At 35.9% G+C, this 14,149-nt stretch overlaps 1 protein-coding gene across 2 annotated transcripts in view; it reads left to right on the plus strand.

The window, feature by feature from the left end:
- Window positions 1-14,149, plus strand: part of Task6 (TWIK-related acid-sensitive K[+] channel 6) — a 739,267-nt gene that overhangs the window by 181,494 nt on the left and 543,624 nt on the right. For both annotated transcript variants that reach the window (XM_067107814.1, XM_067107815.1), the window contains exon 2: window positions 10,772-12,154. In XM_067107814.1, the coding sequence (XP_066963915.1) occupies window positions 12,028-12,154 (127 nt within the window). In that variant the 5' untranslated portion in view covers window positions 10,772-12,027. The remainder of the gene's footprint in view (window positions 1-10,771; window positions 12,155-14,149) is intronic.

The following is a 14,149-nucleotide window of genomic DNA, read 5'->3' on the forward strand; positions in this document are numbered from 1 at the left end:
TAATATATATATATATATATATATATATATATATATATATATATACATTATATATATATAGTATATATATACATATATAGTATTATATATAACATATATATCATATATATACATATATATATATAATGATGATGATTTAAAACCAACAGATTATTGATAGAGAATTTCGTAAATCTCTCTCTTTCTCTAAGATCTCTCAAATTTATATCTTAACAAATGAAAAATATCTCTCTAACTCTCTCTCTCGTTAAATAGTAAAATGGAAATTCTCTCTCAGAACATATATATTTATATCTTAACAAATATAGAAAAAATATATATATATATATGAACTATATATGACGTTTACAAAATTCCCTTTGTTCGAGTTGGCTGAGTCAGAATTCGATGGGCCGGAGTTCGATTCCGCTGCCGGCTGAAAAGTTAGAGGAATTTATTTCAGGAACATTATAATGTGGTTCGATTCCACAATATAGGTCCTATATAGTAACCAATTGGTATAGTCACTACAAGTGTATCCTCTCTCTAGGAGAGCTGTTAATACTCAGTGGTCTATATAGCTATACTTAATTTTACCTCCCAGAGAATGTAAGATTGCTCATTACTTAAGCTGTTAATTCGGTATTGAGTACTGCAAGTTAAAAACATTATGCTCTTGTTCCTGTTTCTTGAAAGTTTTAATTTTCATTTTACTAGTAACGAAAGGAGTATGTCATTACAGTTTATAGCAAGCATAGTTTCTTCATTCTTTGTTTTAGTATTAAATGTAGTCAGTTGATTTTTTAAATTTGTTAAGATATAAAGTTGAGAGAGAGAGAGAGAGAGAGAGAGAGAGAGAGAGAGAGAGAGAGAGAGAGAGAGAGATTTTACGAATATCTATGTACGATCTGTTGGTTTTTAAATCGTCATCATTTGTTACTGTTCATTTATTCATTACGTCAAAGATACCCTGAGTAGATAAAATATAATAAATGGAAAAAATTCCATAACAAATAACATATTTTAATGGGGAATATCTGATGAATAGAAGGAATACAGATATAAATAACATATTGTGCTGAAGAATCATCAAAATATTAAATTAAGAACGAAAAGTCATGTTTTATGAAATATATACTAAAATGAAAAGAATATCAAAACGAATAATATAATGAACAATCACGCAAACAAACATTTCAAAAGAATATATATATATATATATATATATATATATATATATATATATATATATATATATATATATATATTATATAAATATATTATATATATACACACACTATATAAAATGTATAATAATAAACTAAAAGACATAAGTAGACTTATAAATTCAGTCAGCGTATCCGCCAACATAAAATTCTGCCAAAATTCACGAAAAAGAAACGTCCCTACAATAGCAGGAAGGCGTCTGAGTGCCAATGGGGAAGGGAGATTTCTGAGGTTCCCATTAAATTTCGCTGAGGCCAAACAACAATCCCATTGTCACTCTTGCAACAGAGCGAAAGGAAATGACGGCCCAGAAATCTTCGCGTTTCTGGGAGAAGAATGGATATTCCACATTCTCTCTCTCTCTCTCTCTCTCTCTCTCTCTCTCTCTCTCTCTCTCTCTCTCTCTCTTTATATATGCATATATATCATATATTATATGCATATATTTATGTATATATGTATATATATGTGCTTATCTATACTTATTTGCATATTTAATGTTTGTGTGTGTCTGCCTTCTTCTCAAGGCTGCCTACGACAAATCACACTATTATGAACACTATTCACAGCTGGCAATGACATCTTTCTCTTCTTAGCTTAATCCTTAGTTGGGTCACTGTTTTCAGTGAGCCTTTTCTCGGTACTTCTCTCTTGTGTCCTCCTTTCGTCTGTTCCTTTTTCTCTCTTGCAGTCTCAGTTTGGAGATAATAATAATAATAATAATAATAATAATAATAATAATAATAATAATAATAATAATAATAATTCTGGTAAACAATTAACAGCAAGTTTAAAAATTTAACAAGTATATATGGACATGTCAGATAAATGGAGCAAGTAATTCTTTAGCCTCATTTCATTTCACTTTTTAGAAATGTGGATTAATTATCTATACACGTCTGAAATTCTCATGAATATGTCTAGAAGTGATGGTTTAACAAACCTGGACTCTACGTTGTGGAATAATTTGGTATATTTATAAAGAAGGTTTTGATGTTGCTTTTTTCCTGAACAATATTATTATCATCGTTTCTCTGGGCGAGGGTTCCAAAATGTGCATTTTTTCTTGACAGATCTAAAAAAAATTCTTGCTTCACTTTAGTGGACCAGTAACGTAACCCAAATTTATTAAATTTTGCTTCCTGGGCTATATAGCAAGAATATTAAATGAGGCCTAATTTTCGTCATGGGATAAACATGCAATTATGGCCTGATAGGTCACTGAACTTCGTTTATATTAGTGTCACGTGATTAGGGCAGTCAGCGGTCCTTACTTTAATGTTCAAGGAATTACACACTGGGTAATAGCAAGTAGCTGTTCAAGTGGAAGAGAGAAGGAATGGCATGTAAAATACTCGAATTGCTTACGAGTGAGCTACGAGAACGATCATCCGTTGCGTTTTAACTGATAAAGATTTGATGGCATAAACTTTGGCGAAAATATTAATAAAGCGAGATGCTATACTGGATGATAATAACAATTATAATGTTAATATTATATAATTATAATAAACTACAATGGAATTAAGCAAGAAATACAGCACCCAAACTTTCCCGTCTGTTTGCAGCATCTCCTGGTTTGTAGCCAAGGTCGTCAACATCTGTAATGATCTGTTTCTCCTCCCTTCCCATCTTGTGGAACATTAAGTGGTCCTTCCCTTCGGAAGGTTTCCATTTTTTCAGTCTCTTTAGTCTGTAAATCAGTCCGTGAAGGAATCTCTTGAAGGTATCCCTAACCAGCGAATGCCATGCCCTACGAAGGGCCTCTGCTGTATCCTGCTGTATCCCAGGTTTTCGTTAGAGGTTTCAAACTGAATATGTTATTTGAGGATCTTCTCTAAAGCTCCTGTGTTATTTAATGAATTTTGAACTATGATAAACTTTTAAGTTCCTGTTTTAAATGGTTGGCAGTTTTAGATATTTTTTTAAAGTCAGCTTTGGCAATAATACAGTCAGATGCCTTTTATGTTATTTGACGGTTATTTAAAGGTCTACCCCCTGTCTTAGGAGGATTGCTGGAAATGAAAGTGTCTTATATTGAGGTTGACAACTGAAATGAGAGTTGTTTTTCTCTACGTAGAAGCTGTTCTAGTGAATTTTCATCACGGTTTTTTTTTTTAGAATATATACTTTGTCTTTTCTTGGAATCTGATGGTGCATTGTCAAATCTGTAGCAGTCACAATATTCAAATATAGACTGGATTTATTTCAAGACATCTGCGTAAAAATTGCCCCTAAAGATGAATATATAAAGCCAAACATGAAACGAGGAATGAAATATGGTACAGACTTCGATATACACACAGATGTATAGTTTAAAGCAAATAGTCCCACAAAGTTAAAATGTATATCACTGCAACGACCTTTCCTTGCTCAAAGTTCCGATGAACTTTCTGTGCAAGTTTATGATGTTGTACAGGTTTCCCGCAGTAGACTTGTTAATAATAATAGGACAGTTGAGGCAGTGGGTTCTGTTTGTTTTACTCCGACGTCACGTCCATTTTGAGAAATGAATTCAAGTTGAAAAAATGCTAATTTACCTCGAGGGTAAGATTCGAGAATTAAGGAATCATAGAAGGAGAATAAGATCCTGATCTGATCGATTAGCTTTTATGTGCTCAGCACTAACTCATCATGATTGGAAACAGGATAATTTTCTCATATTATTTGCCCAGAGAAATGATGAAAGTATACTGTAGAGCAGTTTTAGAAAACATAAGCTTGGTCTGAGAATTTTCAACTGCGAGTAGCGAGTCTGCAACTAATTTGAATTAAGTCCCAAATCATGGTAGGAACCTTGTTGATAAGGTAGAAACTTTCCCATCCACCTCTTTCAAGAACTCTTTAAGTGATACAGCACCTTTAACACAAAAGCTAAAACGGGAAAAATAATAAATAAAAAAGCAGTATAATCAGCGGGAATGAATAATAAATCTATCAGCCCCGCAAAAAAAAAATATATATATATGGTAGTTGAACGACTCTAAAACGGATACATTTCATAATATTTTTAACATTTCAGTCATTATCACTAAAGTCAGTTTATCAATTAACTAACCTCTCATATACCCTAAACGCTCTTTATCCCCAAGTTTTTTTCCCTCTCTCACCTGCGATATGACTGATTACCTTACCAAGCGATTAATTCCTGGAAAATCGAAAGGCAATAATTCTCCCATTAATGAGAGGCAGAGAATGGGTTGTTTTGCTAACTCTCTCTCTCTCTCTCTCTCTCCTCTCTCTCTCTCTCTCTCTAATTCTTTTTCTCTATATGGTTTGCTCATATCATAGTGTCACTTCATATCTCTTCATTTATCGTTTTCTCTCTCTTATCTGCTAGTAGCTGTCTTAATTTTTCAGTTTTTATCATTCCTAACATTCTCTCTTTCAGTCTCTTTACTCATTCTCTCTCTCTCTCTCTCTCTCTCTCTCTCTCTCTATTTAGTTCCATCTTATTATTTATTTCATGTTATCGTTCCTTTCCGTTCAGTGCCACTTCATCCCTTTATTTTTCGGATTTTCTCTCTTTTTCCTCTGTTATTTGTCTTATTTTTTCAGTCTTATTCCCGGTTGCTACATCTCTCTCTCTCTCTCTCTCTCTCTCTCTCTCTCTCTCTCTCTCTCTCTCTCTCTCTCTCTCTCTCTCTCTCCGTCCTATGATTGATTAAATTACCTAGCAATTGATTCCCCGAATATCAAATGACAATAATATTCCCATTAATGAGGGAGGGACAGAGACAGATTCAGTCCTTTGCCTCTCAATCTGATGCCATCATTTCAAAGAAAAGAAGAGGGAGGATTTTTCGATCACATGGCTAAGGGTCGAAGCGATGGCTCTCATTAGGATTTCTTGAAATCGGATGATCATTCTCTCTCTCTCTCTCTCTCTCTCTCTCTCTCTCTCTCTCTCTCTCTCTCTCTCTCTCATTATCTGTAATTTCTCTGTAGTCTTTGTTCGTTTCTCTATCTCTTGTCTCACTCTGCATATATGTCGTCTCTCTCTCTCTCTCTCTCTCTCTCTCTCTCTCTCTCTCTCTCTCTCTCTCTCTCTCTCTCTCTTTTATATATAATTTCTCTGTAGTATTTGTTCGTTTCTCTATCTCTCTTGTCTCACTCCATATGTTGCCCTCTCTCTCTCTCTCTCTCTCTCTCTCTCTCTCTTTCTCTCTCTCTCTCTTCTCGTCTTTGTTCGTTCGTTTTTGTCCACTCTCTCTGCTCTCTCTTATCTGTCTCTCTCTCTCTGTAATTTCTCTTGTCTTTTATTTCGTTTCTCTGTCTCTTGTCTCACTCTGCGTATCAGTCTCTCTCTCTCTCTCTCTCTCTCTCTCTCTCTCTCTCTCTCTCTCTTGTCCCGTTCTTTTTGTCCACCGTTGCTCTCTCTCTCTCTCTCTCTCTCTCTTCTTTGTCCGTTCTTTTTTGTCCACCGTTGCTCTCTCTCTCTCTCTCTCTCTCTCTCGTCATATGTAATTTCTCTGTAGTATTTGTTTCTTTTCTCTATCTCTTATCTCATCTGTGCATATATGTCGTCTCTCTCTTGTCCGTTCTTTTTTGTCCACCATTGCTCTCTCTCTCTCTCTCTCTCTCTCTCTCTCTCTCTCTCTCTCTCATTATCTGTAATTTCTCTGTAGTCTTTGTTCGTTTCTCTATCTCTTGTCTCACTCTGCGTATCGTCTCTCTCTCTCTCTCTCTCTCTCTCTCTCTCTCTCTCTTGTCCGTTCTTTTTGTCCACTTTTTGTCCACCGTGCTCTCTCTCTCTCTCTCTCTCTCCTCTTCTTCTTCTTTGGTCCACCGTTGCTCTCTCTCTCTCTCGTCATATGTAATTTCTCTGTAGTATTTGTTTCTTTTCTATCTCTTATCTCATCTGTGCATATATGTCGTCTCTCTCTCTCTCTCTCTCTCTCTCTCTCTCTCTCTCTCATGCTCTCTCTCTCTCTCTCTCTAATCATAAATCTTTGTTCATTCTCTCTCTCTCTCTCTCTCTCTCTCTCTCTCTCTTATAATGTAATTTCTCTGTCGTCTTTGTTCGCGTCTTTATCTGTTGTCTCACTCTGTGCATATATGTCGTCTCTCTCTCTCTCTCTCTCTCTCTCTCTCTCTCTCTCTCTCTCTCTCTCTCTCTCTCTCTCTATTCTTTGTTCGTTCTTCTTTGTCCACCGTTGCTTTTTCTTTCTCTACATGTAAATTCTCTATAATCATTGTTCATTAACTTTTATATGCAATCTCTCTCTCTCTCTCTCTTTGTTCTCTGTCGTCTTTATCTGTTGTCTCACTCTGTGCATATATGTCGTCTCCTCTCTCTCTCTCTCTCTCTCTCTCTCTCTCTCTCTTGTCTCTTCTCTCTTTCTTTGTTCACCTTCTTTGTCACCATTTTTTTTCTTTCTCTACATGTAAATTCTCTTTTAATCATTGTTCCGTTCTCTCTCTCTCTCTCTCTCTCTCTCTCTCTCTCTCTCTCTCTCTCTGGTATAAAAATTATCACACAGCAAAGTTTGCTTTGAATCAGTAATGCAAAATAGAATTTATTTTACCATTTGCGTGCTTTCTTGTTGTTCTAGAAATTCTGCTAATATACTTAATGCATGCCCCAACATGTACACTTCAAGAGGTTATATGTATCTTTCTACAATATTTTATTATTCATATAATTCTTCGCGTTTATGTAATTGATGACTATATTGTTATTTAAACACCCATTACAAATTTCTTAAAGACAAAGATGTTAGTATGATACAATACTAGTGTATTGGGCAGTGTGGGAATGCATTTTGTACGTGTTTTGTTAGTACGTAACGTAATGTTACGTGCAATATATCTATGTTACGAACGCTTATTTCACATTTAACTTCTGGGGGAATTTTATCGAAATAAGCGTGGTTGCGTTCTTTCTCGATTGTTAACGTAAAGAAAATTTTCGAAAATTCTTTGCATTAGTTAGAGACAAGATCAGGACCGTACAAAATCCCGAAATATTTTAGTTCCAAACAGAACACTATTAATCAGACGCGTCATCATCATGAATAAGCGGAACTGCGAGGAACATTAATCTTCCACTCTAATAACGCGAGTGATATTACGTGATGCGTAGCCAACAAATTCCTGTGATTTCCGCACCGCTGACGGCGAGGGAACTAATATGAAGGCCATAGTCCTTAAGTCACAATATTCAGCGGGTATTGATTACAAATTATTCGGTCTGTTGAGTGGAAATATATATATACTTGCCTTACGGGGAAGCTAATTAGAATGGCATGGGGTTTTTACAGGTGTGCAGTGTTTCGTTGAGCAAGAATTAATGCAAACTCTCGAGTGATTTGTTGGTTTTCCTGATAAATTAGTCATCTTAATTTGTAAGTGATGCCCGGTTTTTCGTATAAAAATGATTATGGAATATTTGCGATGTCCGATGCTCTATGAGAAAACTAAACTGGAACACCTCTCTCGGTGCATGTGAATATAATGGAAAAATCACCTAAATAACTTTTTGTGTAACTTGCTATATTTGGAAGAAAATCTGTTTGGAGTATCTTGTTAAGTCAAGCTTCTTATGAGTGATTTTCGATAGCCAGCCCGAAAATGTAGCTGTAACTTTTTGTGTAAGATATGTGCTGTTCACCTCTAAAATCACATGGAGTAACTTTTTATGTCCTATTTATTTATTTATTTTTTTGTAACATGCCTAGAGGAAAGTCCATCTCGATTTCTTTCATGTGATGTAGGATGTTCGACTGGAACACGCATGTTGAATGACTCTTGTAAGATGTTTAATTATTAGCTTAAAAAAAAAATCTGGAAAACATCACGTGTTTAAAGTTCTGGAAAGTCTCTGGAACACCTTGTTTGTGATGCACGAAAGAAAACATATCGTCAGAGAAGTTCTGTAGTTTGTGACGTCCCACTCAAAAAGCATTGTGGAGCATATTAAATTTAATATACATCCTGATGGGAAATTTCCCCTAAAACGTCTTCCGTGGGTGCGTGAAGCCATTTTTTTTTTTTTTTTTGCTGGAATATCCATCTGGCATTTCTTGTGTGCTATGGGGTGAGATGTGTTACGGTTCCTGGAAGGATCGTATATATTGGATATTAACTTCCATCAGGAATCTGCCCGTATCAATAAGGACTCCCCTTTTGAAGTTGTTGCCAAGTTTCGCCATTATCATCATGAGGAGAAAGAAGGATCTTTATCGGCGGTATACATAAGCGTGCTCACTTAGGCAGAAAAATCTTCAACTGTCTCTGTATGCCAGTTGTATGTATACCCCCGTATATGCAACAGTTTATCGTTTGTGTTTGAACTCACCCATCCACCCACGCACACATACACACGCGCACACACACACATATATATACACAAATAAATATTTATGTATGTGTATAAATTTATATGTATAGATATATATCTCACATCCTGCCATTTCCTATATCAGGAGCTGGATGGCCCCAGAGACAACTGAACACAATGGGCACTTCAACATTTTCATACTTTAATAGCCGAAACATTAAATCCATGTGCAGAAATTTCCATAGCATTGGCCTTTTCGTAATACTACACAGAAGGCTTATCAGCAACTCGTAGAGCTCTTTTACTCACAGTGCGCTAATCACCTCTATCTTGCACCCATTCTGGTGCTTCATGGGTATTAAAACCCATCTTGTGAAATGCCTCTTTTATGCCATTTATTCAACCGTGCTAAGTATTCTACTTTTCTTCACTCCTAACGCTTCGGAATTCTGCTCACTATTCGCCAAACTATAGTCTTCCATTCTTTGTACATGACCAAACCATCTCAAAATGCTACGAAACCGATGGTAACTGTTTTACCTGTGCTGCTTATCTCCACGTTTTTCGTTATCCTTTTTATTTAATTCACATGCACCATCCACAATTCACTTCTAGACAGTTCCTACGTACACCCTACCATGGCTTATATAGAAACTTCAAGTTTTCCCCCAATCTTCTGCACATACCCTGCTACCTTTCTTCTCTTTTCTCATTCTATCACCATCTTTTAGATTATTCTCAAGCGATAATACGAATCAGCATCTTTCCTACCATCCAGATCAACATTCATTGCCACATCGTATTGGTTTCTTTTACCCTCATAACCTTAATCTTGCTTATTTTTACTCCCAACTTTCTCATCTCGCAAACAGTTTCCCATTCTTTTATTTGGTTTGTAGTTTCTCCTCATTATCCCAAATAAAAACTGTCATCTGCAAACATCAAACATTTTATGTTCACCTCATGAATCATTTTGAAATCCCACAACTTTCCGCTTACGTCTCTTGTAATTTGTCTAACTTCTAGTACTCTCCCGTATACATATTCTTAAAAATGCTTTGCTTCCATGAACAGATTTTGTGCTCGCCCTCAGCAACATATTTTCTATACACCTCACATCTTCATCATCATGCGCTCTCCCTCCCCCACCACAACCCCACCCCACCATTGCATTTTTTTCGGTTCTGTCATAATGCATTTTTTAAAGCCCATGTATGCCACTTACAGATTTTTCCTTTCTACTTTTAAGCTTCTCACAAGGTTTTTTCGTAATAAACACTTGATCTGCACACTGTTTCATAATAAGCAATTGATCTACACACCGTCCTTCCTATATCATTCCTCTTGTTATCAGTTATATAGATTATTGTATATATATATATATATATATATATATATATATATATATATATATATATATATATATATATATATATATATATATTCCATTTTTTTAGTTTCTGTGAAAATTCTATTATATACCTACAGCGATAAACTCCGTAATGTTATGCCCACATAATCCTTCCAGTCGCCTCTATTAGCTTTTTCTTTAAACACGCACACACACACACACACACACACACAAACAGGTAGCTATGAGCGTAAATAAATTTTTCATCGCACGCCTTTTCTGTTCATAGAGAGTGACTCTAGAGGGTGTTGACTTTCTGGTTCTCAGCAAGGGATTTGAGGATGAGGTTGCTAGCCTCATGTTATATTCCGTTTTCTCTCTAATTTTTAACTTACTGAGTTTTGGTATAACGTCCGATACGATGCAACGAATTACCATTGCAGATTTCCTTACAGGTAAATGATTCAATGAATTAACTTATTACAAAGTAAAATGTTAAATTTTTCCCATGGAAGAAAAAACCCGTCCGTCAAAATGAATATAAATGATTTTTTTTTTCAGATATCGGAAATGTTTATCCTGTCGATACCAGCGAAAGCATGTTTCTTTTTTTTATGATTTTCAGTCATAACAATTGAAATATTACCCGAAATCTTTACTTTTCTGACTAAGTTTCACGTTCAACTTTTCTTTCCAAGTGTGAAATTATTACTTTAAGTTGATAAAGCAATAAGATATTACGTCTATGTAGTAAATTATACAATGTTGCAATGTTACATTCCTTTTATGTGGTAATTTATACAATGTTACATGCTCCAAAACAGTTAAATGTTACATTTTGTTGCATGTTGAATAATAAAATATTACCATTCTACAGGAAATTTTATCATTGAATGAAAAATCTCTAAAATCTTGCTTTTCTTTCTTTGCAGGTTGAACGAGAATATCAAGCGGCAGGTGGCCCATCAAAACACGAATAATCCCTTATACAGCGAGCTTATTCATTTAAAAAAAAAACTACCAAGTCCTCGTAATTCTTTAATGTCATTTAAATGTAATGTTTCTTTCAAAAGGTGATTTATTGTAACTCGTTTTTAATCAGTCAGTACAAGTACAACGATCAGTGGTGAATGCAATTCTTAGACGGTGAAAATTACCTCAGTGGTAGAAAAGGCTTTAGAACTGGACTTTTGTTGAGAAACTCGATTATAGACAGTACGTGAGAAAAGTTCCCGTAATTAGTGATAATAGATAAAAGTGGGTTTAGATTAAGTGTTTCAGAAACGAGTTCAGTGGAAAGTTACTGCATTCGAACGCTCCCTCATTCAGTGAACTTCAAGTATTCAATGCATTTCGAAAGGGATTCGTGAACCGAGGTATGTAGTTCGCCGGACGTTTTGTTCTCCGTCGGTCCGAGTAATGAATAACGATTATGAAAGCATGCGGATCCAGATAGTAAGATGATGAAAAAATTACGCCTGTCCAAGTACAACTACAAGGCAAAACGAAGAAGAAGAAGCGAGACGCCTGTCCGCGTTGCCACAGCCATGTCCAAAGCAGAGCTTTAGCACGAAGCCAAAAAAGCAACAAAGAAATTAGAAAAGAAAAGGGGCAGCTTTTGCCGTAGTACTACCGCTCTCCTTACCAGACCCTTAATTGTCTCTCGCATGAATAGTGCACGGCACGTACGCACGCCAGGACAGTTTAATGACACTTTTAGTTACACCTTATCTGGTAGTTTCGGACAATAAGTGCGAAGAAGAGAAGGTCGGTAAGAAACGGTTCCTCTCTCTCACTCGGTCTGGTTATAAAAAACCGAGGCTTCGTTTCTCCTCCTCCTCCTCCTCCTTCTTCCTTACCGGAGCACTCCTGGAAGGAACCCGCCACGCCATCTCACCTCACCATTCCTCTCCTACCCTTCTCTCTCTCTCTCTCTCTCTCCCCGCCACTTCTGTCTTCTTCGTCTACTCGACCGCCAGCAACTCTGTCTCCCCCACCCTCCATTCCCCATCTTACACTCCCCCATCCTCCTCCTCCACCACCACTTACACCACCCCCCCGACCCCCCAACGCCGGCCAAGTCGCCAGCTTTCCCATCGTTGACTGCGGGTTTTGATGAACATCATGCGTGAGGTCATCCTAGTTGCTGACCTCCAGAGGATGACCCCGCGCCTGCGCAGAGGGTGAGATGAAGAAGCAAAACGTTCGTACGCTCTCCCTTATCGTGTGCACGTTCACGTACTTGCTAGTGGGAGCCGCCGTCTTTGACCACCTCGAGTCCGAGCACGAGGCGAGGAAGTCGGAAGTATTGTTGCGTAAGTTTTTAATCCACTCATTATGCAACTGAGAATCAGCGCAGTTTTGTGTATTCGTGTCTTCCCTAATGAGGGGATAATGGATCTCTCTCTCTCTCTCTCTCTCTCTCTCTCTCTTGCATGTTCTGAAAGCCTTTCTCAAGGTGGAGTCACTTATTTTCATCAGTGTCTTGACATTTTGCTTTTTCAGTAGTAGGCAAAAATTTAAAACAGTCTGGATCGTGAAAAAAGTCTATTTTTTATCTTTATCTTTAATATAGTCTAGATCGTGAAAAAAGTTTATTTTTTTTATCTTTATTTTTCGGATGAATTTTACCTCGGTTATTTTCTTATCATTTTCCTTACACTGATAAAACATTTTTATTATATTTATTATCTTGATTTTTCGCATGAATTTTACCTTGGGTTATTTTCATGTCATTTCCTCACATTGAAGAAACATTTTATTAATTTTTTTTTTACTCAATACATTCCTTTATCTTGATATGCTATCCTTGATGCTTGGTCATTTCTTTTTAAGAAAGTAATCTCCATTAAATTATAATTCAATTAACTCAGGCAGTTATGAGAGGGGAGGAAAATTGTTCCTTGTTCATATAAATTTCAGACTTATTCCAATCTTCCAATATAAATTATTCCAGGTAAAATGTTACAGGTTTTAGAATTTTAATGATTTTGTAATTATGTGCGCTACCGCATGTGTTTGTTTTGTAAGTGTGTGTGTGTGTGTGTGTGTGTGATAGAGAGAGAGAGAGAGAGAGAGAGAGAGAGAGAGAGAGAGAGAGAGAGAGAGAGAGAGAGAAATGGGAAGAATATTTTCATTCTGTAATCTGCTTTCAACTTTAAAAGTTTGACGATAATTGTATTTCAAGACTAAATTATAAATCCATTTTAGAATCTTGATGAACAGCAAGGTGAATTCTGCTTTCCTGGAACTTGTTTCGAATGTCGATCGACCATTCCTTCGTATCCAGAACAAGCGTGGAGAAAGTCGATCGCTGTGATGAACAGTTACAAACAAAAAAATCCCTGTATCTAACACCAACGTTGTCTTTTTTTCGCGTGACCCCAGAATTTACGGAACACATTACTCTTTTACAGAGTTTCCCAAAACGTCAGTACTGACATCGATTGTGTTACCATTTTTGTTTTGTTTTATTTTTTGTTTTTCTTCTTTGGGCTCCCGGCCTTTTCCTCCATAAGAGAAATTGCTGCATAGAGTGTTATTCGGATTTTAGCGACCGTCGACAATATACAAAGATGGCCACCCGTCCAATCACCGACCACGCCCGTGGCATATCAGGTTCACCAGATTGATTTACAGGCAGTATATTACTATGCTTTATTAATATCGAGTGGAACTCATAGTGTAAAGTATAACAAAGTATATTATTTTATAATCCTTTCTCGAATAGGAGGTTCGAAGATCAGTTGATAAAACAGGTATTTCATCATTTAAATCAGCTTAGATCAAGGCACCTTTTAAATTATGTTGACCTTCATTTCCTCTGCAGTTTTGGTCCTTAATATTTCTTTGATAATTTAGGAATCTCTTAGTGTATAACATTTGGCCACAGCATTGTTTTTGAAAATCATCCTGATTATTTACTCATAATGCGATGCGTATTTGGACACTTAAACTCATATAAACACTAACGAAGACACATGTTGTACATACTCCACACACAAACACAGACGTACACACAACAGAAATATATATATGTATGTATATATATATATATATATATATATATATATATATATATATATATATATATATATATATATATTTATATATATATATATATATCTCTGCATATATATACATATATATACACTGTATTTAATTTTATAATGTTTTTCATTCATTATATCTACTATTAAAAACAAATAAATCATATTCGTATGCAAACAAATCAAGAGACCTCACAGTGATTGACATCAGCATCATTGCAATTGCGTTACATCGTTTATAACAACAAACTACAGCAAAGA

This window comes from Macrobrachium rosenbergii, chromosome 8 (assembly GCF_040412425.1).
Source record: "Macrobrachium rosenbergii isolate ZJJX-2024 chromosome 8, ASM4041242v1, whole genome shotgun sequence".
Classification (NCBI taxonomy): Eukaryota; Metazoa; Arthropoda; class Malacostraca; order Decapoda; family Palaemonidae; genus Macrobrachium; species Macrobrachium rosenbergii.